At 45.3% G+C, this 27,153-nt stretch overlaps 1 protein-coding gene across 4 annotated transcripts in view; it reads right to left on the reverse strand.

Moving 5' to 3' along the window:
- DGKG (diacylglycerol kinase gamma) overlaps positions 1 to 27,153 on the reverse strand; it is a 158,953-nt gene that overhangs the window by 54,573 nt on the left and 77,227 nt on the right. For all 4 annotated transcript variants that reach the window (XM_068545449.1, XM_068545448.1, XM_068545447.1 and 1 more), the window contains one exon: positions 25,254 to 25,318. In XM_068545449.1, coding sequence (XP_068401550.1) covers positions 25,254 to 25,318 — 65 coding nt within the window. The remainder of the gene's footprint in view (positions 1 to 25,253; positions 25,319 to 27,153) is intronic.

Raw genomic sequence — 27,153 nt, forward strand, 5'->3', positions numbered from 1 at the left:
GATCACTCTGTCCCAAGTCTGGAGAGTGGACTGCAAGGGGTGGGCACAGACTGGAGGCCTGGAGAATGGTTTTTAGGCAGTGTAGAGACTCAGGAGAAACCCAGGAGAGGATTGGGAAGGACCTGAACAAAGGTAGTGATAGTAGAGCTCAGGAGAAGAGAAGGGATTCACAAGCTAAAATACAGGAGGTGGAATTGACAGGGCTGGTTTGTTGTAAGGAATGAGTAAGAAAGAATAGTCAAAGTGACACCCAAGGTTTTGTCTGAGATGGCATGATTGATGGCAGGTGCTGTTCACTGAGAGAGTGGCGCAGGAGATCAATTCTCCAGTGGCAGTCCTCTTTGTAATTGAAGGACAGCACTTTTGTGTTGTGGCTCATCTGTCCATCCATCCATCCATCCACCCACCCACACAGTCACTCATCCATCCATTCACCCATCCATACATCATCTATTGAGCCATACTATGGACCAGGCACTGCATAAAGGCCTGGAGATAAGTGATGAGTAAGACAGGCAGGATCTCTGCCTCACAGAGTTTACATACTTATAATAGCTTCCCCAAGATGCTAACCTCTGCCCCACAGGGAACTATGTGTTCAAAATCTGACAGCTTTTGGGACTTCCCTGGTGGTCCAGTGGTTAAGACGCTGCGCTCCCAATGCAGGGGGCATGGGTTCGATCCCTGGTCGGGGAACTAAGATCCCTGCATGCCGCTTGGTGTGGCCAAAAAAAAAAAACAAAGACAAAATCTGACAGCTTTTATTTCTCCTCTTTTAACTCGGGCACATTTTAGTTAGAAGTAAATACATTCTATTCCTATGGTTCTTTGGTTTTGCACTCTGCTAAACATTTCACGTATACTATCACTTTCGATTCCCTGAAGAGCCCTGTGAAGTAGGTACTATTACTGCAAGTCAGGGAAGACTTGGGGGAGAAGTAAGTTGCCTAAGGTTGCAGAGCAAATAAGTGCGGAGGGGACACCCAACCCTGACTGTCGGACCCCAGAGCCTGTGCTTTGCTCCCCTGCCACGGTATCTTCTCATGCTTTTGCATGTTGTGTGGTGTGGTGTTGTGTGCTCCTATTACACTGCCTAGGCTGCCCTGGTTGTCCTTCACGAGGCTGTGAAATGGATGCAGGTGTGGGCCTGGGGTGTTAGTGGCTGCATCATGCACTAGGAAATGCTGTCTGATAAAGAGTGTGTGTCGCCCCCGCCCCCCTCCCCCAGGTCCCAGTGGCCAGGGAGGTTCTAGAGGAGTTTCAATTGGATTTGTCACAGGAACCTCCTGGTCTTGAATCTACACGGTCTCAGAAAGTCAGGGAGACCAGAATTGATCCCTAGAAAAGCCAGATGCTCCTAGGACACCCTGCACCTTTCATTCTCTCTGCTCACCCAGAAATGAGGCAGAGGCAGTGCACTTGCACCATCTCCTACACAGAGTGAAACAGGGAAAGCTGGGAGACAAACGTAAATTGTTCCTTGGGTACCTCCAACTTCAGCTTCAACGCCGGCCAATTTTGGCCACTCATAACAAGAGAGGGTAGTGTGGCCTAATGCAAAGACCCCACGATGGAATCGAGGAGCCCTGCCTTCAAATTCTGACTCTGCCCTTTATGGGTTGTATAACTTTGAACATTTTTTTTACTTTTCTGAGCCTCCTTACTCATAAAATGGGTAAATACCTAATTCACAGAATGTTATAGATACCGAATGAGACATGTAAAATCATCTAGAACAGCTCTTGGTCTATAGGCCCTCATCCCCTATACACATTAAAAGTTTGTTGATTGAATGCCACCAATGGCCTGTCAATAATCAAAGTACTATCTTCCTAATGAAGGTCACATATCTTGTTTCTCAGAAAAATTGCCACTAGCCTTATATTAGATAATATAGAGGAGGATTACTTTGGTTGCCTCTGTCCTGGCCACCAAAATGGTTGAAAGTACAAAGGCTGGGGCCATGGGGGTAGGGGCAGAAGAAGGAAGAGACTCCTCTTGGGATAAAGGTTGATCAGGTGGAGATGACCCCCAGAACCCTGCATGATTGAGGCCCACTAATGGTGGGCCCTCAGGTGGAGGTTGTCTTCAGGCCAACCTGGGGTGAGGTTGACACAGGCCAAGTGACACAGAGAAGACAAGACAGACCCTCTCTTTGTATATGTTGGGAGGTTGTCGCCAAGGACTTCACTGGCAGGCCTATCTGAGGCCGGGTTCCCTAAAGGTTTCTCAGCTGCTCTGAAAACAGGAAGGAAGGCAAGCTCCCAGCCTACTGTCATTGCGTACCGAGACACCAGGGAGCAGTAATCTGGATTCTTTGGTTCTGTCTACACTGGCAGAGCAGATTCGTATAGCATATAATCAACAGGTTATTTGTTGATCTGGAAGTAGAGAAAGCCTCTCATCAGGGAGGCTTTGGGCTTTTGGTTTTGCACTCTGATAAATATTTTACATATATTATCTCTTTCCATTCTTGGAAGAATCCTATGAGTAGGTACTCTTGATACAAATAAGAAATTCACAGGTTGAAGCAAATTCACCTCTGCCTCATCTTCTCTTTTCCCCTTCCCCTTTTCCCTCTACCAGCACCAGCACCTTTCCAAAGCCTTTGGTAAAAGCCAACAGGCATGTGATACCCTATAATTTGACAAAGCCCCCACTCTTCCTGCTAAGTAGACAGCCTGACTGCCAGCGTTCCTCTTGTCTTTTGAAGATGTCTCCCCCACCACTTTACCCTTAGCCCTTGCTGGAGGTTTGCTGCTGCCTGCATGGGGCACTGGTTTTTGTCTGTTTCATTTTCAGTTGTACAGGAACATGGCATTTGGAATCCGTGAGCCTAGGGTTCATGCCTGGCTCTGCCACTTCCTGGTTAGACAAGTTATTTCAGTTCTTTGACCCTTCATTTCTTCTTCTACAAAATGGGAATGTTATTTTCTACCCAGCAGAGTTGTGAAGCTCACGTGGCAAATGCAAAGCACCAAGCAGGTGTTTAACACATGGAAAGTGCTCCCTGACTGTTCTATCTTGTTGCTAGGAGACACACTCACTGGGAGACTCGTTCCCCAAAGGCTGCAGGGGTAGGGGCAGGAGCAGTGTGCCGGTCTATCCCAGGCAGCCAATATTTTTTGAAGAAAATAAAACTAACAATGTTTTAATGACTTCTGGACTGCTTTTTCTGCATCCCTCTTCCTGAGTTTTTTTTGGCCCACCATTTCTTTCCTTCTCATAATCACCTTTCAGCTGGAGATGACTAATCCTTAACCAGTTGTCCTGAGGCTGGTTTCCAGGTCCACGAAACTCCTAGGTTCACTGTCAGGGTCTAAACTACCCCGGTGAACCTGTTCTTGAGGCAGAAGCCCCTTGTCTGGGCTCCAAGGGACTCTCAGTCACATGGAGGAGCGGCAAACAGCAGCAGCGACACCATTGGTTGATTCTATTTCTGGGCTTTCTTAATTTCCCCCTGCTTTCTAAGAAAATAATATTGATTATCAGTTGAATCTTTTCATTTGACAGATGAGGGGAAAATGAGACGAATTAAAAATGTTCTTTTATATTTGTCAGCAATTTAGGGCTGGATTCAGTCACCATCCTGACAGCCTATGAATAGCCTGTCTTCAAGGATGTCCACAAGAAAAACCAAGCTAGCTGCTGGGCATTTTCACCAGCAAAGGCAACGAGCTTCTGGTGGGCCTTTTCTGATCATCTAGGAAGTTTTAAGGGCAGGAGACTTTTGAAGTCATCAAAACATGAAAACATCTCTTTGGACGTAGAAGGCTACAAAGAAGACACTAGAGCTATTTCTAGAAATAGGAGCCCTTGAAGTGAAGGTATTCCTCTTTGTGGTTTGGACTTTGATAATCAGGTTCCCTGAGTGGGTCATGACTCGATCAGTCAGTTAGGCCTCTCTCAGCCCAGTGAAGCAGATGCTGCCCACGTGATGGTGCTCTGTGTTGTGCTGAGGGAGCCGAATGATATGGGGGCCATGCTGGGCCAGTGGGCAGGAGACTCCCCTCCAGCCCCAGTTCTCATACACACTAGAAGGTGATACCGCAAGAGTTACTTGGGGACTCCCAGACTCAGTTTCCTCATCCTATAATGAAGGGCTCAGAACGATGGATTTCTGAGATTTCTCCAAGCTCCGTGAACAACCTGAGATAACAGGATACAGGGTAGGGTCGGATGGCCCACGTGCACCACAACCAGTGCCGTGTAGAAGTGTGGGCCCAAGTATTGCCAGAGCTGCCATTTTTTACAAAGATGCCAGAAATGTGTTTTATGTAAAATCTCCTGATTATTAAAGTTGCAACCAGTTCAACTCTTTAAAAGAACACTGTATAGGCCAAAAACTACACATCCAGGGAGAACTATGCCTAGCCAACAGGCTACTTCAGTACACTAGCTATACATTTTCATAAGGTTCATCTCAACTAAAAAACAAAAACAAATGATCTCACCTAATACCATGGGTTTGCTGGGTTACTGGTGGTGGTATTGCTATGACTACTAAAGATAGTAGACTGGTGCCAGGTTATTAAGGAAAATAGTAATCTAGCACAACCAGACAGGTATGATAGCAACACAGGAAGGGCAAATGCAACTCGAGCTGAATGACGACTGTTAGTAATAATACCGAGACTACTTTATCTGTTAACATTTTACATTATTTGAATCCCAAGTGCTTTTGGACGCTTAGTAATTGTGTTAACTAAAGTTTAGATCAAAGGTTTCAAAAAGAAAAATAAAAGCCAAGGTAGGTAGGCTTAGTTCTAAGGCCAGGATGTCCAGTCCTGTAAGGGACCAGTGACTGTCACCTCACAGGTGCTGCAGAGGCCATCTGTGTTACCTGCACACCCAGCTGCCCTGGCCCATCAGAGAGCTTGTCACCACACCGAATCCACCCTGCATGCTGTCCCCTGCTCTTGCTGTTCACTGGAATGGCACTCGGTGACCTGCAGGCACAGAGCTGTGGATGGCAGGGGCTCTTCCAAGAGGAGGCAGTGACCCCTTTGGTACAAGGGAGAGTGAGCCCCCAGCAGTCAGGAAGCAGGCTTTATAAATAGCTGTTTCTGTTCTCTGAGTGTGACTCTTGTGCCCGCTGTTCCTGCCAACAGATTTGTCTTGGCTCAGCTCAAGGGGCGAGGTATTCCCTGGCTTTTTTCCATACTGGGGACAAGACTGGTGTTCATGGCGCTCAGAAAAATCTAGGGTGGTGAATGGACGGGAGGACTGGAGACCAGAGTCCAGGAGCGTGTGGGCAGAGGTATGGGGAACAAGAAAGAGGGGAGCGCTCAAGAAGGGTCTAAAGAAATGAAAAGACCAAGAAAGGAGGGAGAAACCCGCCTAGCATGTATTTTATAGTATATAGATCGAACCCTCTTAATAACCTATGAAGGCACTTCTGAAGTCATTTTCATGTGTGAAAAGTTACCTGCAAAATCACAGATGACAGAGTGTTTGCACTTAAGGGAACTTTGGGGTCCAGGGATTCCCAGCCAGGAGATCACAGGTTCCAAGGAATATTCCAAAGTATGGAAGGAGTCCATGAGTTGCTGTCAACATTTCTTAATATGTAATAGTACTTGGGCATTTACTCACAACAAAGACTGCACAGACTAACTAGTGGGTTAAAGTGTTTTGTGATGTCAAATGGAATAAAATCAATTACATCGGTTAGTCTTGGCAACCAGAGGAACTGATTGAATGGCAAATGGATATTGTTGATTCATAAAGATGGAAAATGAATGATTACTTAGAACAGCCTTATGGCTGACAGAAATCTTATTCAGTATGGCACCGATGGTGGGGGGGCTGGTGGTGAAGAATAAATAAAAATAGTGCACTACTGGATAGGATCTGGGTGCATGCAGAACCATCACTCCATACCAGCTCTGGATGGTGCTTCCTTTCTAAACCATAGCAGCCTTCTCAGGGTACAGATTAGGAAACTGAGACCAGTCCTCGAGGATGCAGTGGCTGGAATTCGAACCCCAGCTCCCAACTTCCCATCCTTATCCCTTACGTTTCCACTCCCCCCGCCCCTCCTGCGGCTATGCCCCAAAGGCATCTGAGAGAAGTGGAAAGGTCAGCCAAAGCCACAAGAGCTGGTGACTGCAAAGCTGCGGGCCATTCTCGTGCCTGCCTGTGGGCTGGCTTTGATCACATCTACTGCTCAGGCCACGGGAAGGCCACGAGCTCCAGCTCGAGGTTGGCCGGCTCGTTGCTCAGGACCCCGCGGTGCTTTTCCCCACAGAGTGTGCAGTCTGGGTCTCCCTGTTGGTCTCCGGTCTCCACTCTTGCCCCAAAGTAACAAAGGGCCAAACCCACTGGCCTCATCCAGAGCAGTGTCTCTACCCCTTCAAGGGTAATTCTAAACTGCAGAGAATCTGCTCCCTCTGAGCAGTGACCCTTCTCTTGCACACAAGACAGTTTGTTTCCGTGGACTAGGGACAGAGTCTCCTTTGGTCGGCGCTCCCGAATTCTGCCCGGCACCCGACAGTATCTCCTGCTAAGGGCAGGACTCCAGCACGAAGCCAGCCAAAGTCTGAAACCGGACCCTCCCCCAGTGCAGCACCTGGAGACACACGTGTGTGCAGGCACACACCCAGGTCCAAACAGGGAGGCTTCTCTCAGGCTCTCCATCCACGGGTACCGAGCACACTCACGGCCTCTGATGCTCTGAGGCCCCGGGGTCTCTCCAAAGCCCGACTCGAGAACCACCACAGTGATGGGAATGCCACCACATGGTCCTGCCACTTTGGGGGTGACCCTCAGGAGAGACAGCTGGTGAGGCAGCTAGGGTTTTCCTCTCCTGAGGGCCTGAGTGTCTAGAGTGTCTTTCAGTCAGTATCCGTCCTTGCCAGGAGAAAACAGCTACCTTCCCCCATCCAAAAACGTAAAAATAAAAATAAAAATAAAATAAAAATCTCACCGAGTTTGGCTGTTTTTAGCAATCCTTTCTCCCTTTGAAGATTTATTTGTGGAATGAAAATCCCCTTCAGGCCTATTTGGCTGAGGCTACAGGGCTCTGAATAAGCTCGATCGCACAGTTCTCAGACAGCAAAATCCAATACGGGGACAAAAAGCAATCCTGCTCCCGGAGGGAAAGGGGCAAAGGCAGATGGGTGTGGGGTCTCTAAGGTTCTGTAACGACTGCTTAGCTGTTGTACAGCTTTTTGATTCCGAGCTACGTTTTGCCAGCACTCACACATCCATCAGCCCAGGAAGCTGGTATCTGAAGGCAGGAGGGGACGGTTAGGGCCGAGGTGGGGAGGACGGCAGATTAGAACATAGCCCTGAACACCTGGAGAAGGTAGGCTGAGGAAGCCCTCAGAAGCTCCTGCTGAGGAAGGCCACTTCCTGGGTCCTGAGCAACCAAGGTTAGAAACTGAGGAACTGTCTCGGGGAGCAGGAGGCAAGCCCCCAAAGCAGGTCCACACCCTCACCCTACCGCAATTCACGCTACCAGCATTCCCAGGGAGGCCCCGAGAGAGACGGCAGAGCTTCCCCTCCCTCTCCGTGCCCTCCACTCCAGCTCACCCCCAGCTGTTGGGAATCCCTCAGTCCCCACTTATCCAGTGTCTATTTTGTGCTGGACCCTCACTAGCTGCTTCAGGAGCCAAAGGGTCCCCTCACGGGGTCCTCACACCTGTCTTCTGTGGTGGGTGCTATGTGGTTATTTTGCAGATGCGTTTGGGGCTGTTGTTTCTTGGCAAATGCACGGCTGGCCTCGAGTGGTATCGTGGTGTCTGAGGGGTGCTGGTTGAATATCTCTCCCTCCCACGACCAGCCTTTCTGAGCTTGAGGCGCTGCCCCATTTGTGATAGGTCAGGTTACAAAAGTTCCATGCTTAAGCCAGTTGTTTGTCACTCGGAGCACATTTTCCCATAGAAACAATGTTATGTTGAGATTGGGTTCTCAGAGTAACTACCAAAGGCGATTAGCCTGTTAGGTATCCAATGTCTAGTTTTGGACACAGCTTGGTAGAGCTAAAAGCCCTGGTTAGAAGCTAGAAAGGCCTGGGTTCCAGCCCCAGGTCAGTTACTTACTTGCTATGTGGCCTTGGGCAAGTCATTTAGTCTCTTTCCCTTAGTTTCTTCATCTTTGAATTGGGATGATATTCCCTACCTTGCAGGGGTTGTTGGGAATATTAGTTGAGAATGTATACGTGGGTCCTCTGACATACACTCAAATAATGAAGGAATAGAACTCCACTGCCACGTATAAAACTGGCTTTGTGGCCTCATGGATTCTGAGTCCCAACTTGAAATACAAATGGCACGTCTTTCCTGCTGAATTTGGATTGGAGAATATTTGCTTTCCTCAACTTCCTGGAAAAGAAACATGGGGACTCTTCCACCCTAAAATCCCTGGTGGCCACCCTGAAGTCTGGGCTGGAGTTCTGATTAGACTGGGACTGGAGTTGCCAGAGGGAAGTAAGAAGCAGAAGAGGTAGGAAGGGGAGGAAAGGGCACGACTCAAGTATGCATCGTATTTCTTCCTTTGGCTTTCATAAAACTGCACGATGATCTGGTTACTTTCTCCGAAGTTTCCTGTGCCTTCCACACCATAAGCCAGTTGGATGCTTCCTGGTCAGAATTAAATACAGAGTAAGGCAGTTCCCTCCTTGCTCCCTCTACCTTTTAAATCATGAAATTGTTAGCAAGGCAAGTCAACAATTCATTTGATGGGGCAGATACCTGAATAAATATCCTCTTCCCATCTTTATTCCATCTTCTTCCTGCGCTGCTTTGAAAAAATCTTAAATGGGAAAGCATCAGCCAGAGCCTCCCTCTGCCTGAGAAGACTGCAGTATACACCGCCAGCAAAATCCTTTCTTTTTTGCCTTTTTGAAAATCTCATCCGTATGCTCTTGGCTTTGCTTCCACTCGGACGTTTGTGACTTCTTCTACTTACGTACACACTCCCAACACCTATTTCAGTGACGGTGATCATGTGAACTTGTCACCCTGACCTAGCATGGCGTTCTGGCTGTGTGTTCTACCCACCACATCTCTGCTGTCTCGGAGGTCATGCTTGTCTCCCCTGTTCACTTTGCCCCCTCACTGTGCAGTTGGCAAACGTCTCCCCACTGTGGATGTGACCCCACTGCCAGTCCCTCCGATAACTGCTTAGCACCCCCTTTCCCAGGCCTCATATTTCTAGCTCACACCTGCTGCCCCTCTGTGGGTTGTGATTTTAGAGTTTCATTTGAACATTCTACTTTATCCCCTTTAAATCTCATTTTAAAGCTCTCCTGTTTGGTCTTCAAGTCTCCGGCCAAAAATATTTCTCTTGGTTTATGCGACAAGCTCCCAATTCCTTGCCAAGGGGCCTGTCATTACAGCATCCAAATCCATGGTCCAGAGGAATAGGCGTTCTCAGCTCAGTTACAGAGCAGCTCGTGTTCCCCATACACGCATGCCTGTTTCTTCTAAAATCTTGACTAATGGCTGAGGAAGAGACTAGAGCATCACCTCTGCCCCATGTCCCTTAGTTTCCTACCCCAGATACCAGAGTCACCAGAGATACTAACCAGGATTCCTCTGGATGAGTGACTTGTTCCTACACCCATGGCCAGAAGGGAGAAATAGTCTATGGGTTATTTGAGCATGTTTACTCCTTTTTGTCTTTAATGCAGGGGTTTTCACCAACGTGAATTCAGCAAAATATTGGTCTCACAAGACGCTCTGGGGTATGGGGATTCTGTGGTCAACTAAATTTGGGAGACTAAATAATTTATCCTGCTTTTGCATGGTCTCAATAGGTTAGAATCTACGTATACTAAAGGCTCTACATTATCATACAGAAAAGAAATAGATTTAACTTTGAATTTTCCCACGATTGAGCTCCCCTGTCTTCCTGTGCCTCTCCTTTTAACATCCCGTGGAATGCACTTTAACGAAGGCTAATTGCTTGAAGACAACCTGATTGTGACTCCCACAGGCGCTCATCAAACCTCATGATGATCCTGTTAGCTGTTCTACTTTCCCTTCTCCAGAAGGTCCAAATCTATCTCCTTCGAGTACAATCTCATACTTTAATTTTTTTCTCCCCAAAAGGGATTGGGCCTTCCCTCTTTATTTCTATGTTATATCTACTTATTAATCAAACTCTGATTCTGCTTTATGTTCTCTTTGACCTTCTGAGTGCCTTTTCTTTCTGGATCATTTCTTTTAGGATATCTAAGAACCCTTCATCAGTGCAAAGACACTGACCTCTTAGGTTTCCTCAAGCCTATTCATTCTCTCCTTCGGTAGGAGAGCAGTTTACATTTGCAACACCAATAATTTGTGACCATGGTGGAGCAAAAAAAAAAAAGTAATTGGCCCCCATCATATCCCTAAGTTTATATTTCCTGGGCATCAGTGTGACAACTTGGAGGCCTACAGATCTTATGAGGCTTGGAAAGGTGTTTGACTTGCACAGCGGTTTTTAAAATTGGAAGATATTTTACATAAACACCTGGAGCCCAGCTTCTCTTGAGAAATCAGATCTGTTAACACTGGGTTGCTTTCCAACCTGGCAACAATTGACCAGAGCTGAGTACTGGCTGCTCCCATTACACAGGGTATATGCTCTCCACTTTGCCAGAGTTACCACCACTCCTTAAAGCCTTATATCCTCCCACTTCCCTCATTTACATTAACTGCCTGTCTCTGCTGACATTTGGATTTGTGACCCCTCATATAGACCTCTGTAGTTTCCTCCTGGGGATCTTCCTAAAAGCTGCCTCAAAAGTGTCTCTCCCACTTCCTTCCCAATCTGATCCTTTCCATCTGTGCTCTGGTACCTTTGGTTATGAGTCCTAATATGTGTCTGGTTTGAAGGTCTGACCAGCTGCAGGACAGTAAGAGCTGAAGCTGTTGGTATTTGTAAAGATCATGTGCACAGAAATGAAATATCAACCCAAGCCCACCTTTTTGGGGGAAAATTTTTTTCAGCTGTTCTATGTTTATAAATCAGGTACAACCTGGTAAGTTATCAACTATTCAGCAATCATGGAACACCAAGTAATGAACTTGTCCTTTAACTACTGCAGAAGTAGCTTAAGTTCATGTTTACCTTGCCCCTGAATTTCCCACTTTGCACACATGGATGGTTATTATGAATGTTAACATTATACTTTCAAGTCTTGATAATTAAGGGACAAGTTATCCAGTCCCCAAATCTCTTCTTCTTTTCTAACCCATTGACTTACTGTTGGTCATTTAATTTTTCTGTAGTACACTCATCTCCAGTTGGGTGGGGAACACGATTATAAGTACAAATCATGAACCAGGCCATCGGCTCAAGTTGGAGGGCATCCTGTTGTATTTTCCTCACCCCCAACCCTGCAAGTGTTTGCAGAAACCCTGATTATAAGAAGCCTCCACCCCTCTCCCTACCCAAGTTCAGGGACGAGGTGGGACAGAAGACAAAAGGGAGAACCTGATTAACTAGAATGCTCTGTGTTGACGGCTCCAATAAAAGTTTCACTGAGATTAACAGTTTGGGGTTTTAATTTATCCATGACATTCCTACCACCTCTTGCCCTGTGGTAACCCAAAGCTGGAGATTACAGACACACTTTCAGCTCATTGAGTTCAAAGGCAAGGTAGGGTACTTGGCTTGATTGGCACTTTGGAATGCTCTCCAAAATGGTCCACTTTCAAGATTAAAGGGACTCTTCATTCAACAGAATAGAAAACATCTTGTTACTAGACAGTGAGGAATTTCAACCTAAGTGTAGGTTCAATAAACATGAATATTCAGCAATTATGTTAAGTCCCTGATACTTTGACAACCTGAGGGTATAAGTACACTCTTGGAAGGAGGAGAGCCCCTCATTCGTTGAAGAGCATTAGAAGATCGGGAAAAGGCTTTCTTAGTAAAATGTGAAGTGGTAAGGCAAAAAAGACAAAAAACAAAAAACAAATAAAACCCCCCACCACCACTCCTACAATCTTCAAAGTAGAGATCTGTAATCTTCAAAGTAGAGCTCTGAAGACCTCTCTCAGAGTGATGTTTGTAGAAGGGATGCTTATACTGGGAAGGGGGTTAAAACCTAAAATCCAGTCCAAAGCTAAGATTCTATATGTTGTTATTATAGGTAAGAATCACAACACTATGCATTTAAATGAGAGATTCTGCCATGTACTCACACATATACTGCTGTATGTCCTCCTGACAAATTCCTGTATAACAAATAGTATCACACCAGCACCTGAAACATTTCAAATCCATTTATTTATCTACTCTAATTCTCATAAGCATCTTGTGAGATCACTGTAATCTCCATTTACACGCCAGAAAATTAAGAATCAGAGAAGTGACTAACTCGTGAGGGATTAGCATCTACATTTCACATAAGGGTGACACAGCCTGAGATATGGAGTTGTAAAGCCATTTGCTCAGGGTTTCTTGAGAGATAATTCACTTATTTCACGAAAGAGAGTTACTGAGTTTCCTAATAAGTATAGCAAGAAGATGAATTCAGAATTTCCTTTGGCCAAATAATGAATGCAGTAAAATTTTCTTTAGCAGATGTTGATTTAAATGAAGAATTAATCACTTGAATCTTTCTTGAGAGTATCTATTACTCTTCCAAACTCCTTTTAATAAAACATGTGCAAGTATGAAGAGTTTAAGGAAAATATATTGGAATGAATATGCTAATCACATCAGCTCTAAATATAAAGATGGACTCTGTATCACAGAAATGCCCTTATACAAAAGGACAGTAATTCTCCAACGTTTTAATTAGTAAAGTACGATTAAGGGTGAATAAGATCTGATATTCTTTTCTCTGGAGCTAAAAACAAACAAACAAAAAAACACATTCTGCTAAGTTTAAAAGCCACCTAAGTCAACTTCTGCATGAGAGAATCTGAAATTGTGGTGGCAGAAAAGAGAGAATGACTTATGGATTTTTTTTCAAAATGGATTTCTACTTCCACAAGCAAACAGCATGCATCAAGGTTTAGAGTTTGTACGAAAGTTGGTTGGTTTCCATAGTTTTTCTGGCCCTGATATGTACTAACTCCCCCAGGTTAGCAGAGCTGGTTCCCCTTATTTCTATCCTCTTCTTTCCGTTTCCCCCTGGGGTTACCTCTCCTCCTCTCTCCCTGGGTCTCTGTCTGATTTAACAGCCTGCACTAGCCTAACCCTTCAGCAAGGCTCAGTATATAAAGGTCCCCGTGTTTCAGGAACCCTGACATTTTGGCTCTGGAAATACTTGGAAGAATAATTTATTCCTTCATTGATATTTTCAACATTGATATTTTCAAAAAGCATTTGCTGACTCACTACCTCACCATCCACCCGCTCACCTACAGGATAAAGTGCAAACTCCTGTGCAGAGCACCGAGACCCTGCTGTAGCTGCCTTCCACCTCACCTCAGAGCCACTCTCCTTTCCTCTTGTGTTCCCGTCTTCTCACACTTCTGCCCTTAGCCCAGCCTGCTTCCCTCCTCCTAGCACACACCCAGCTCCTGTCCTCGTGAATTCCCATTTCTCTCTCAAGCTCACGCTCAAACGTAACCTTCTTTCCGAAGTCTCATCCCACTTTCCCAGTTAGGTGCTCCCATTCATTATTCATGTCCCCTTGTTAAAACAAGGCTCACCACATTATATGGTTTTTCCATCCCTTGTGAGGGTTTGAGGGAGGGTTGGTATTGGGAGTTAAGTTGTGTTCCCCATGAAGATCTGTTGAAGTCCTAACCCCCACTGCCTCAGCATGTGACCTAATTTGGAAATAGGGTCTTTGCAGATGTCATCAAGTTAAGAGGAGGCCATACTGGATTAGAGCAGGCCAAATCCAATGACTGATGCCCTTATAAGAGGAGGGAAATTTGGACAGAGAGACACAGAAACACAGAGGGAGAATGCCACGTGAAGACAGAGGCAGAGATTGGAGTGATGCAACTACAAGTCAAGGAATGCCAAGAATTGCTGGCAACCACCAGAAGCAAGCGAAGAGGCATGGAACAGATTCTCCCTCAAAGCCTGGGAAGGAACCAACCCTACTGACATCTTGGTTTCAGACTTCCAGCCTCCAGAACTGTGAGAGAGAAATTTCTGTTGCTTTAAGCTACCCAGTTAGTGGTAATTTGTCACGGCAACCTTAGGAAACTAATACACTTGCTAAGAGCCTCTCTATATGCTCATCTTCCCAACTAGGCCCACGGACTTCGGCAAGTAGGGCCTGTGGTAATCCATCTTTCCTCTTGGCCCCAGCATCATGCTAACAGAATAGATGCTCAATACGTTCTGGCCGAATGAGGGCATGTGCTCAGCACCACCCTTCTGGTTTTAAGTCAGTGGATCCCCAAAGGGTTCAGACCCTGCTCTGAGTGAGCAAGCTTGTGAACGAGGTAGAGAGAGTTTGGTGCCAAAATGATGACTTATAGAAGACAAAGAGGAAAAATCAAAGTAGGAAAAAATGTGTCAAAAACCTTGTAGATGGATTCTAAGAAAAAGCAGAGGCCAGGGCTGGGGGTGGGCAGGGAGGGACTCTTCAGAATATTTTAGAGTGCATTTTGAAACAAGTGCTAGGTGATGATTAGGTCCCAGAAGGAGATGTCACCCTAGACTGAGAAATTAAGGGCACGTGGGGGAAGGTGGGAATAACGGAGCAAGCAAACAGTAAGACTGGCCCGGTGTTTGGGAAGGAGAACTTTATAAAGGGCCCTGAAGGCAAAGCAGGTGCATTTAAATTCTATAAAATGGGATGTGGGTTGTGGCAGCAGATTCTCATGGGGCAGAAATGGGACAAAAGCCACGAGCAGCTCCAGGTAGGGTGGGCCTGAGAGGGAAGAGCATCAGGATGGGCCAGGGGGCTGCTGAGGACATGCTGAGGAGCAGTCATCTTGGGGCCCAAGTGGGAACTGAGGAATAAAGCGGGTGAGAGGTTTCTCGGGGACCCCTGGTCATTGGTGGGGTGGAAAGCAGGGGCTCCCATTTGGTAGCACAATGACTCACTCCTGGGCTCAGAGAAGATGATGTGTTTGTCAGCCCAGATGAATGAGGCTGTCTTCTGTTTTTAGAAATCTTTGCAAGACATTCCACAATACTTCTCTCAATAACTCATTTTAGCCTTTAATATGTCTCCAAGCCAGGAGATTCTTCCTCCCATTCCAAACGGCAATTCCTCACTTTAGAAGTACATTCTTCCCCTCGCATTCTTTCCTGAGCCGAGAGGAAGAGTAAGGAGGTGTGGTCACTATTTCCTGTTCTGAATCCTTCACACCCTTGAGGCCCATTCCCAACACATTCTCTGTTTCTCCTCTCCAGGAAAAATGATTTTTAAAAAAAGTTTTCTCATGGGCCTTGTTAATTGTCTCTGCGGCTCTTCTCTTGTCTCTTTCCTGAGTGCGTCTTTGGTCATGGGGCACCAACTGGGCATTCAGGGATGCAGGAAGTGTAGTGGGATGAATGGAAGCTGTGGAGTCAGACAGACTAGGTTTGAATAGCCACTCCCCTAATTAGTTGTACGTTCTTGAGAAAGTTGTATAATCTCTCTGAGCCTCAATATTCTCATCTGTAAAATGGAGCAATAATATTTATGTGCTCCTTGGAGAATTGTACCAGTTAAAAATAATACACATAAAACTCTTGAAAGCATTCAATAAATGATGGCTCCTATTGTTAGTATGAGTTGGAGCGATGCTGATTATATTGGGCTTATCACCTTCGTGAGCACTTCAATACAGCCTGATAGTCATGCATCCTTAGAAAACTACACCACTGCAGAGTCCAGATGGCAATTCTTGCTACCTCTGATGGTCACATAAAACACAAACTGGTCTTTTTCAGATATAGCAAAACTATGTACAGGACCAGGAACTGTGCTAAGAGAATTATATCTTTTCATTTGCTCTCCACAAAAGTAGAACTGCATAACATATCAAGTAGTTATTTCATTTGCAAAGGGACTTGAGTAATACCATCTTTAAAACTCTCATATTAACTGAACAAAATCACTGGAATTTTTTAAATTGGAAAAGACAATAAAACTCCCACTGCAGATAAACTCACTCCAATCAGCTCCTTTATATCATTTTTCTTTTATAACCTGTAAGTGCTACTGGGTTAATAATGTTTTAACCCAGTGTATACCATGTCATCTTAAGTAAATAAAATTGCGCAGCAAAGTGCTGAAGGAAAATACATTAGAATGATAATAACGTTTATTTTTTGGCGGGGTACAATATGATTTAATTTTCTACAATAAGCCTTTATTTGAATAAGGAAAATTTGTTTAAAAAGTAGTAGAGGGCTTCCCTGGTGGCGCAGTGGTTGAGAATCTGCCTGCTAATGCAAGGGACACGGGTTCGAGTCCTGGTCTGGGAGGATCCCACATGCTGCGGAGCGACTAGGCCCGTGAGCCACAACTACTGAGCCTGCGCGTCTGGAGCCTGTGCTCCGCAACAAGAGAGGCCGCGACAGGGAGAGGCCCACGCATCGCGATGAAGAGTGGTCACCGCTTGCCACAACTAGAGAAAGCCCTCGCACAGAAACGAAGACCCAACACAGCCAAAAATAAATAAATAAATAAATTAATTAAAAAAAATAGTACATAAAACTTTATAAGGACATATTATCCTAATTATTTTAAAATACGTATATCAAGTAAACTGCTGGAAAGCACAAAAATGGCAATATTATGTTTTTGAGTGATGGGAATATGAGTGATTGGTTTTTCCTTTAACTTTTCTGAACTTTACAAATTATTTATAATGATTTTGAAATATACTATGATATCATACTATATGATATATTATTAAATTATATAATGATACCTGTACTGTTATTTTATTGAAGAGACTCTGTCAAGATAAATGAAAAAAATGTCATGTGTTTTTGATGACTCCTACCCTATGACCAATAGATATTTACCTGTCCCTCTTAGAGAATCTCCAAATCTCAGAGTTTTAAGGGCTTTTCTGAGTCATTTAACATGACTATTATCTATGTGGGTTCTGTCTTTGTAATAATAAGAATGTTAATAATAATAATAGCTGGCACTGACATGCCGAACCTCTGTAACAAGCATTTTAAATGCACTGTTTCATTGGATCTTCAAAATAATTCTACGAGGTAAGGCACTTGTGGTAGGCGGAATAATATCCTGAAGATGTCCATGTTCTAACCCCTGGAACCTGTGAATATGAACATGTTACGTTACGTGGCAAAGGGCAATTGAGGTTGCAGTTGGAATTTAAACTGGCAGTCAGCTGACCTTGAGGGGTGAGATTATCCTGGGTTATCCGAGTGAATCCAATGTAATCACAAGAATCCTTTAAGGGGAAGAGGGAGGCAGAAGAGAGACTGTCAGAGGGATGCAATGTGAGAAAGACTTGACTGGCCATTGCTGGCTTTAAAGATGGAAGGCGGCTACAAGCCAAGGAACGTGGTCAGCCTCTAGATGCAGGAAAAGGCAAGGAAATTTATTCTCCCCTAGAGCCTCCAGAAAGGAATGCTACCTTGATGTGACCTTGATTTTAGCCCAGTGAGACCTATTTCAGACTTCTGCCCTCCAAAACTGTGATGTAATAAATGTGTGTTGTTTTAAACCACTGGTTTGTGGTAATCTGTTACAGCAGTCGTAGGAAACTAATACAGTATTATATTCCAATTTTACAGGTGAGCAGACTGAAGTTTAGAAGAGTAGCTTGGTCAAGATCACATACAAGTGGTTAGTGCAACTCCAGCATTTGAATCCAGGTTGTCTGATGACAGAACCTGCCCTCCTGGGCACTTGGCTCCACTGGAGCTCCAAAATGATTGTCCAGTGCCTGCTTGGGCATAACATGTGAAAACTCACCACACCTGTTCCCCTACCCATTAGCCCCCTGCACTTGAGGATGGCCTTAACTGGTGGAATTGATGTCCTTTATATGGGGCTCAAATTGGTCTACCCAGTCACTTTTCCCATTGATTTTTCACTCAAAGTAACCTAATTCCTCCTTTATGAGAAGCACTTTTAAAATATTTGAGGCCAATAAGCACTTCTTCCTAAGTCTTCTCTTCTTTGGGTGAAACAATCCCCAATTTAGCCCTTCCTTATAAGACATGGTTTCAGATTCCAGCACTTTCCTGACCTCTCCCTTCTGGAAAGCATCCAGACTGTCAACACCCATTTGAGGACCTAGCCAGTTCCTACCTTACTGTCAATTTGTGTACTTTGATTTTCTTCCATGAGGTTATCATGCTGACCTTAACCCTTCTGAACTTCATCATATACTATATCTTGAGCTCTTTGATGGAAATATTTCTAGAGAGCAATCAATAAATAAATACTGATAACTTTTGGAATATCTGGCCTAAAGACTTGAAAACAAAGCTGGCTTTCAAGTTCCTTCTGATATCATCACAAACTGATTCCACTCTTCGTTGACATGAATCGTACCTGGCAGGATATGTTCCAGCCTGGCGGGGGCTAGAAGAAATGGCCTGTTAAGCTACAGTAAGGAATTGTTCTGGCGAACAAGCAACTTTGTAAGGAGCCTTGAGATATCATAGGCTGCTTGTGTGTACCAGTTTGAGAAGTTGTGCTGTCTGTTCCAACGTGGACTGGGGAGCCAGGGGGAAAATGAAGGAAATGTTAAGAGTCCATGTGATTTCATATCATTTAAAACACTGTGAATCTTTAGAGCAGAGACCTGCACACAAAGATTAACAGCAGCCTGCTAAAATCTCTGACCATCCACAGCTTTAAATGATCTATGTTGCTGTTCCCTCATTCCTGCAAATAATCAAGGGCTGACTGTAAACAAATAAGACAGCCAAAAAAACCCTGGTCTTCAGCAGTTGCGTAATGATGAACGCCTGGTGAAAAAAACACGAACCCATATTTCATTCATTTCACTAGCTGCGTCTCTCTCTAGGAGGGATGGGGGATAAAACATTTTTGTGGGCTAGTATAGAAACATTCGACTAATGAAGTAAGTGGTTCTGTCAGACCTGACTTGAAGACTTGAAGGTACTTGAACACAAAGCATAAGGTTTGCATTTCCTTTATAAATACATAGGGGAGTAAGAATAAAAACAGAAAATGCCATAATCAACTTCACTTGGGGCTTTTCTGAATCCTCCATGTTTGAAAAAAAAAATAGTTTGATATATTTAAGCAAACAGGTGCAGACAGTTTGGCCTTCTGAGTCCTACCTAGGGCAGGTCTTTCTTGGGCTGCTGAGTATTAGATAAGAAGAAGCAAACCCAATTCAGGCACAGAATGAAGATTTTAACCCTGATGTATCTGCTGCTGTTGTACATTTATGCTTTGGGAAAGTCAAAAATCTGGGCCGTAACACTGGGCTCCCTCACAGGGTTCCTGGAAAGAATAGCTTAGAATGGTCTCATTTTTAGATACAAAAAGAATATCTTAAGTACATGGTGATACAGTTTGTGCTTGTGATTGCAGAGCATGCTACAGGTATTCAAGAGAGGAGGCCTTTTTGCTTCCAGAATTGTATGGCTTGAGCTTTGCTGGCTTCTGCTTTGCCTCCCACAGAACATCTCTGTGTCCATCTAAAGTGGGAGAAGAGATCCTCGGAGGGTGAGGGGAGAGCTAGCATCAGCGAAGGAAGGGGAATCACACCTCCAGTGTCTGACTGCCCTGGGCCACCCACCTACCCACCAACCGTGCACTCCATGGCCCCAGCTGGTAAGCCCAGATTTTCCATGGAGTGCATGGCACCTGTCCTGCAACTCCCCCTTACTCACTCCTACCCTGTTCCTCCAGTTATATGTCAACAGGGGTCTGTGACCCCTACCTCAATCTTACCTCTAGCCTGAAATTGGCATTTGGACTTAAACTCCCTGGTCTTCAGACCCCAAATCTCTGCCTCTTGGCCACCCATGGAGCCAATGAAGGGGATTTTTTCTACAGCTTCAGTCTGTAGAATCCAATCCAATCCTGGCTAACTGGTGCCATCTTCCCACCCCGTAAGAGGATTTGGACAGATTCAATGTATCACAGCTGGAGTCTCCTCCAACTTTTAGCTGTCCTCCAACTTTTCAGGTCAAGGGCCATGTCAATGAAGCAAAGACTCTATAACTGAATCCCACTTGCCACTCCACCAGAAAAGCCTTTTATTGTCAATGCCTTACTGGCAAATTTAAGGCAACGCTTTCCTCCTGCTTGTCATTCAATAATATGCAACAACAAATATTTACTAAGAACCTACTATGTGCCATGTACTTACACATTATCTCATTAAATACTTATAGCAACCTTGTAAGATTCAGGGGAGGAAGCAAAGGATTAAAGAGATTAAGTAACTTGCCCAAGGTCACATAGCTAGTAAGTGGCAGGGCCAAGTTCTGATGCCAACTTAGACTATACCCTGCTGCCTCATTCTATAAATACCTATTAAGGGCTTAGTTATTTGCAAGATGTATTGCCAGCCTCTTAAGGACTCAGGCTTCATTAGGGCTTCTGGGGAACCCCTCATCAACTACTCCACGGGCCTGGCTCCAAGAAAGTGAACACTCCACAGCCCGCTCATGACTCAAGGGCTTTTGGGAAAGGTGGTCAGCTTCTGGTAGGAATGAAGCTCTGTTTTCGGTCGCTTTCAAGGACCTAACAGGAAATATCTTGCTTCAGCCTAAACTGGTGTGGGACATATTCAAGTGGATGGCACTCAGCAGGTTTGGAATACCACATTCCTCAAGTGCTCTGAGTTTCTGAGCAACCGTGAAAAAATTCCATAGTTAGACTTCTCTTTCTGGATACTCACTGACAGTGACATGAGAATTAGGTAGCTTATATGTATCTGTCCCATACATACAAAACGCTTCACAGAGAGTGAGTCCAGAAACTTCGTGGGGGACTGGTTCTTGGATACCTGGAAGACACTGCTGGCTCCTCTGCTAATTCTGACTACCGCCCGTTTGAGGGACTGATAATCCATCCCCCTCCTCCCCTAACTGAAACCCTCTTTCCTCCATTCTTTTACCTTTATTGCCAACTCCCCACTCTGTGAGCCCTGGCAAATGTGTCTTCGTTTTTTGATCTCCTCTCTCCTTGCTCGGACCAGTTCATGGCTGTGAGATCTGTATAGCTGTATGGGAACCCACACTGAGAAGGGCCCTGTGGTTGGTTTAATGCTCTGCTGTCACTGACTTGAAATTCTTAATGAATTTTGAGCAAGGTGCCCCACACTTCACTTTGCATTGGGCCACGCAAGTCATGTAGTCAGTCGTGCTCCTTGCTGTGGACACTGAGATAGGGAGAAGAGTCCCACCGCACAAGGTAAGAGTGGTGGGATAGCTGCGGTTCCTCTCTGGAACTCAGCAGGCACTTCCACATAGAGACCATCCATAAAGGTGGATCCAACTGATACTAGCTCCACCTTCCTCAGCCTCAATTTCTTCATCTCTAAAATGGGGACAGTAGCATTTACCCTCGCATGTCATTGCAAGCACTGGGTGGGATCATGTATAAAGTACGCATTAGAATGTTTGATATACAATTGGTGTTTGCTTGATGCAATCCATGGAAGACAGCAAAGTGCAGAAAACAGAGTTTGAACTCTAGAATTAGAAGCTAGCTTAAATCATATCAGCCCCACTGCTTAAAAAGATGTATGACCTCGGCCGGGTGACTTGGCTTCTCCCAGCCTCAGTTCCATTATCTGTAAAATGGGAATGTTAGTATTTACCTTGTAGGGCAGTTTGGGGATTCAACTATTCTAATGTATTTAAAATAACTAGTTTATCACTTGGCATGTAGTAGGAGCTCAAAAAATAAGTTCTTAGTTTGGTTCCCTTACAACACAATTTCTGCACTCTAAACAATTCATTTACAAGTGATGCTAGGATACGACCATTAATAAGTGTCTTATACTATACAGCTTCCTGTATACTCTATGACCTACAACATGTAGCCTCCTTGTATGTGAAAATCATTTTGTAAAAAATATTTGAGGCTTATTTTTTCTTTGCTAGACTATGAATTCCTTGAAGGCAGGAACCATGTCTTATTTACCCTTGTGTCCTAGAACACCTTCTAACACATTATATAATCTCAGGTGAATTAAATCTCTCTTTCGTTTATGCCAATGAGATGATAAATTTCATAACATTCCTAAGTTAGCAATTAGTAATTAGCCTGTTAATGATTAGGAAGTAGAATGAACTCAATATAGCCCTATCCCTGCCATTAAAGTTCTTCTAATACTTGACATCACACCTGGCTCATCATCCAGCATCCTTGGTTCTGGTTCTTACTCCACGAACAAAATGATTCCACAGGGAACAACAGTTTTGTGCAACCAACCACCTTCCTTGCCAACAAACAACCTATGTCGAGAGGCCACTGGGGGAAGAATTTCCTGAAACCCCAACAGTTGAGTCATAATTTGATGCCTCTTAGGACTCAAAGAGGGTTCAGAACTGTTACTTTTAACAGTTTGAGCGGTTATGGGTCCCTTCAAGAACCTTCTGATAGTTATGAACATTCTCTCCAGAAAAATGTACTCAATATCTTACATACAATTCCAAGGTGTCTTCAGAGCTCCTGCAGCCCTTGTACCTAGGTTAAGAATTCTTGTTATAATAGCGCAGAAAACCGAATGAGCAACGCAAAAGATTCAAGTTTCCTGATAAATTCTAGCCCTGACTAGTCACATTCCCTTGTTCAAAACAAAGCGAAACAAAACAGTTACAAGTCCCTAGATTTAACCTCAGGGTTATCCCTGAGGGCCTAGTCCCAGGCATTAACAGTAAGGGCATCCAGCCAAGCAGTGACTACTCTTTGGAAAACCTAAGTTTAGCTGAGTAAAACTGAAGCCTTGTTTGATAATATCATTTACATTTCCAAATCCCCGTATCAAGCTTTCTTCCTATCCCTTGTGGCCCTTCCTAAATTTAGCTGCTGGTGTAATGGGGTAACCATGGCAACAACCACCTGCCTATTTAAAACCATTGCCAAAGCTAAATAAGGAATCCTGGAAAAACATGGCTGCTCGCCTGCCTCTCAGTGGACAAACTGGGCACTCCTGGGTATTTTCAACATGAGCAAGCAGGCAGGGTAGAAGCAGCATGGGCTCAAAGTTCTTAATAGGAAGTGTTCTGGGACCTTGTGAAACAGGGCCTACCTCTACGCCACTATGTCTTCACTTGTTAGTAGGCACAAGGATTTACATGCAAATCCCTGTGTCTGGCATCCTTAGGCGACCACATGACCTTGACCTCAACCAGGTGAAGAGTAAGATGCACACCTAACTGCAAAGAGTAGTCTTGTTGACGGAAACTGGGAAGTGGGGAGGAAAAGCAGTCATTCAGATCACAGGGAAACTTCATACTTTGGGTTGAAATGAACAGTTAAAACTTTTTTCTGACAGAGGTATCTTTCTAACTGTACTTAATCATGTGCATAATTGATGATTGCTCTATTTATGTCATATGTTGATCTGTCTATTGATTTTTGGAGTATGGAGAAATTCTTCCCTCCTTCTGCTTCCTTACTCTCTACAAACTACGGCGGTTTTGCTTCTTTCCACTAAAGGAGACCACACAACAGACCACACTGAATAGCTTGCTCTTGCCCAAGCAGGCTGTTTTCCGTCACTCCTTTGGATCTTTTGGTACATTTGGTTCCTTCTCGCTGGGTTGACCTTCTCTTTCTGTCAACCTGGAAAGTACTTACTTGTTTTCTGTGTCTTGGTTCAGGCATCTCTCTAGTTGGAAGACCCTCCACATCAAATTCCATGCCCTTGCTTTATGTCACCTTGATTCATAACATTTAACACAAATCACTCTGCAATGCTGCTTTCCAGTCTGTCTCCACCCCTGCACTGTGAGGCCCCTACACATGTCTATCCAAAACACCTATACAACAGTGCCTGGTACTGTTTTCAAAAGATACATTCATTGAGTGAATGAACAGAACCCCCCATGGGTTTCACAAACATTTGGCATCCTATCAAGCATGTGTGCATGAGTATGCATAATGATATCTGTGTAAAAAGAGGACCTTAAAAGTCTGGAATGGATGGAAGAGAAGGAGTATTTTTTTAAAGTGATTTTTTTGGTGTATATATTAGAGTGAAAAAGATTGTGAAAAGAGCATCAGTTGATCTGTAAGTCTGTGACTATAATAGGAGTAGGGGCTGAAAATATACATGTTAATAGTGTTCTGTGAGCTGACTTGGTGTGTGTGAGAGAAAGTACATTCTAATAAGGTTAGCTCAGCTACTATTAGACTCCACAGATCACTTTTCCTTAAGTCAAAGTACCTTCATTACGTTCAGTTTCTGACCCCGAAAAAAACTTTCTGATTCTTGGTTAACCTCCCAGCCATGGGGTCCGGGGAAAGGAGGAGGGATGAAAATGATGGAGGTCTGTGGGAGTGCCTGGCTTTACATGAACGTGTGCGGGTAACACTGGACTTCTGCTTGGCGGGCTAAATAAAGTCAAGTCTCTTAGACTCAATCTGAGCCCAAATTAATACCCCCTCTCCTCCCCACCTGCCTGGGGGGGGTGGTGGGATCAAGTGGTCACTTAGATAAGCTCCAACAAAAAGGAAAGAGAAAGAATGCAAATTAGCCACCGAGAAGAGGAAAAGGAGGAAGGGAGAAAGGTAACTGAGCAATCCCAGGGTAGCTATATGCCACCCGCCGGCAGAATGGTTTGACTTTGCAAATGATCTGGTTTTCTTTTCTGCCTGGTTTTTGGACCTCACAGCCTGCCTTCACAGGTGCGCGGGCTGAGGCTGGGCTCGGGTGGGCTCCCCGCCTCTGCAGGGCCTCCCTCTGCTGCCCTCTGCCGGCAGGGAAGGCGGAGGCGGAGGCGCCGCCCTCTCGGCCCTCTCGGCCCGGGACGCGAGCCGCCACCCCCCTCCTCTTTGTGACGAGGGGAAGATGAGGCCTCTGCCCCCTGCCAGCCCCTCACCCGAGGAATCAAGGGACTGGGGCTGGGAGCAGCTGGTTTTGAGAAAGCGGCGCGCCCCAGGAGGGGGATCCAGTTAGTCAAGCGCAGACCCCCACTCCCCAAGGCGGGCGCACCACGCCCTCCCTCCTGGCCCCAGGCCCTCCCTCTGCACATCACCCTCTGCGAGGGGACAGGCCACCAGACTGCGGCAGGTTTCTGACATTGCTTTCTTCTTGGAAATGGAAGCCCTCCTTCCGGCAACGTGGCAGGAAAAGCGCTGGGCAGCCGGGCCGAGAACATTTCGGTGAAAGCAGGTGGAGGCCTGGGACAGGCCCGTGGCCGCGCGGGCAGGGCAGGTGGACAGTGCAGCCCCGGCTACACCCGCTGGGCCCTCTTACCTGCTGTTGAATTTTTCAGGGTGTTTCTCTCTCATCACGTGGAATCTGTGTGCGATGGAAGCATCCTGAAAGGCAAAGGGACAGAAAGCAGATCCCTGGTTAGTGGTCCTGACCCTGCATAATGTGGAAGGAAAGGAAGCAAGCACACGCTCTCACCGAAATCCCCCAGATCTCACAGGGGAGACCAGGGAGGCCCCCACAGAGGCTGGACACCAGGTCCAAGGTTAGGGGCGAGTGCCCCCCATCCTGTTAGAGCCTGCGATGTTCACTCTCTATCCGCCCGAGTTCAGGGAGAGCGAAAGGGGACGCGGCTGCCCTTTGGGGGCAGGGAGCGTGTCTGGGTCTGTGAGCAGTGAGAACGCAGAAGCCCACGTGGGGCTTAGTGTGAGTGTTTGCAAATGCCTCACCCTATTCACTCTTTAAAAAAACACTTTGTATTCTGGAATATTCATAAGAAGCTGCAAAAATAGTACCGAGAGTCCCTGTGTCCCTTTCACCCAACTCCCCCCAGTGATAACATCTTACATAACTCTCTAAACCAGAAAACTGATGTTGGTAGATGCTGTTATATATTAACTCTTAATCATCCATATCAGTAGATAGAATTGGTAGCATTGGATAACAGGCTTAGCAGATAATTAAAAATATATTTAAACTTCTGGCTTCTGCCTCTTGATCACTCCACGGAAACAACTCTCCCCAAGGTCAGTAAGAGTCTCATTATCACATGCTATGGACACTTTGCTGTCCTCCTATTAGCACATTCCTTTGCTGCACTCTGGCCACCTGCTCCTCAGAACTCACAGTTAGGATAGTTCTCATGTCACCATGCTTCCGGGCTCTCCATGCCCGGAGCAGGACTTCACAGCCCTGAGCCCGTTCTGCAGCCTACACTCCATGCCACGGGCCATCTCGAGTTCTCACAGTTGTTACTAGCATGTAGCTGCTGATGTCTCCACAGTGAATCGCTCTAGAACCAAACCTGAATTTCAGTCCTAAAACTGAACTCATCTTTCTTCCTCAAAGTTGGTCCTCCGCCCTTGTTAATGGTCTCCTTTTCCAGCAAAAGAATGTGCTACGCCCCGCCTTCACCGCTCAGGCCTCCCCCCAGCACATCTGGGGGGGGGGGCAGGTGGTGGGTTTTAGAAGTAAACAGGTTAATTGAGCTAGGAATGGTGGGGGTGGGGTGGGGGAGGGTGGGAGGAGTGGCGACAGAACAAGGGAGCTGATTCAGATTTGTGCAGGGAAAAAAAAGATACAGAAACTCATTTACTGGACTGTGTAGCTAAAAGAAAACTCAAATTCCACACGGTGAATTTTCAGCTAGTGCATATTAATTCCTTTTCTTGATATGGAAATTTGACAAAAGAAAATTTCTGAAAAAAAAATTTTTTTTAACATCAGGAGGTGTAGCTCAGTGAAGAAGCTTATTTTGAGCATGTGCTGTGTGTGGGGAGTAAAATACAGGCTAAGGGTGGGGACAGAAAATCCAGAGGGAAGTTGGGGGCAAAGAGGAGCTTTTGTAATATTTGCACTTGGCAGAGAAGTAAACCCAGCTAGCAGCCCCTGTTGAAAGGCGGACAGGGCAAGTCAAGGATATGGGCTTATTTTATGGTTGGCAAACACTCTTTGCTGAAACAATGTATCAGGAATTTAACATTTTAACTCTAGTTATTGATTTCTTTGTTAGTTTTTTGTTTAAGACACATCAAGAGTTGAAGTTTAGGCACCCCTGTGGACAACGGTGGGAGAGGTGCAACACCTTGCGGGGGCCTCTGTCCTCTGGGCCTATCCAGCCTGCACAGCTTCTCCAGGCAGGAGCGCTTCATGCCCCCAGTTCCCTCCTCTGAGCAAGTTTCGTGAACACTCTGAATAAGATTCATGTGACATCTGTCAAATG

The sequence above is a fragment of the Eschrichtius robustus genome, chromosome 6 (assembly GCF_028021215.1).
Source record: "Eschrichtius robustus isolate mEscRob2 chromosome 6, mEscRob2.pri, whole genome shotgun sequence".
In the NCBI taxonomy this organism is placed as follows: domain Eukaryota; kingdom Metazoa; phylum Chordata; class Mammalia; order Artiodactyla; family Eschrichtiidae; genus Eschrichtius; species Eschrichtius robustus.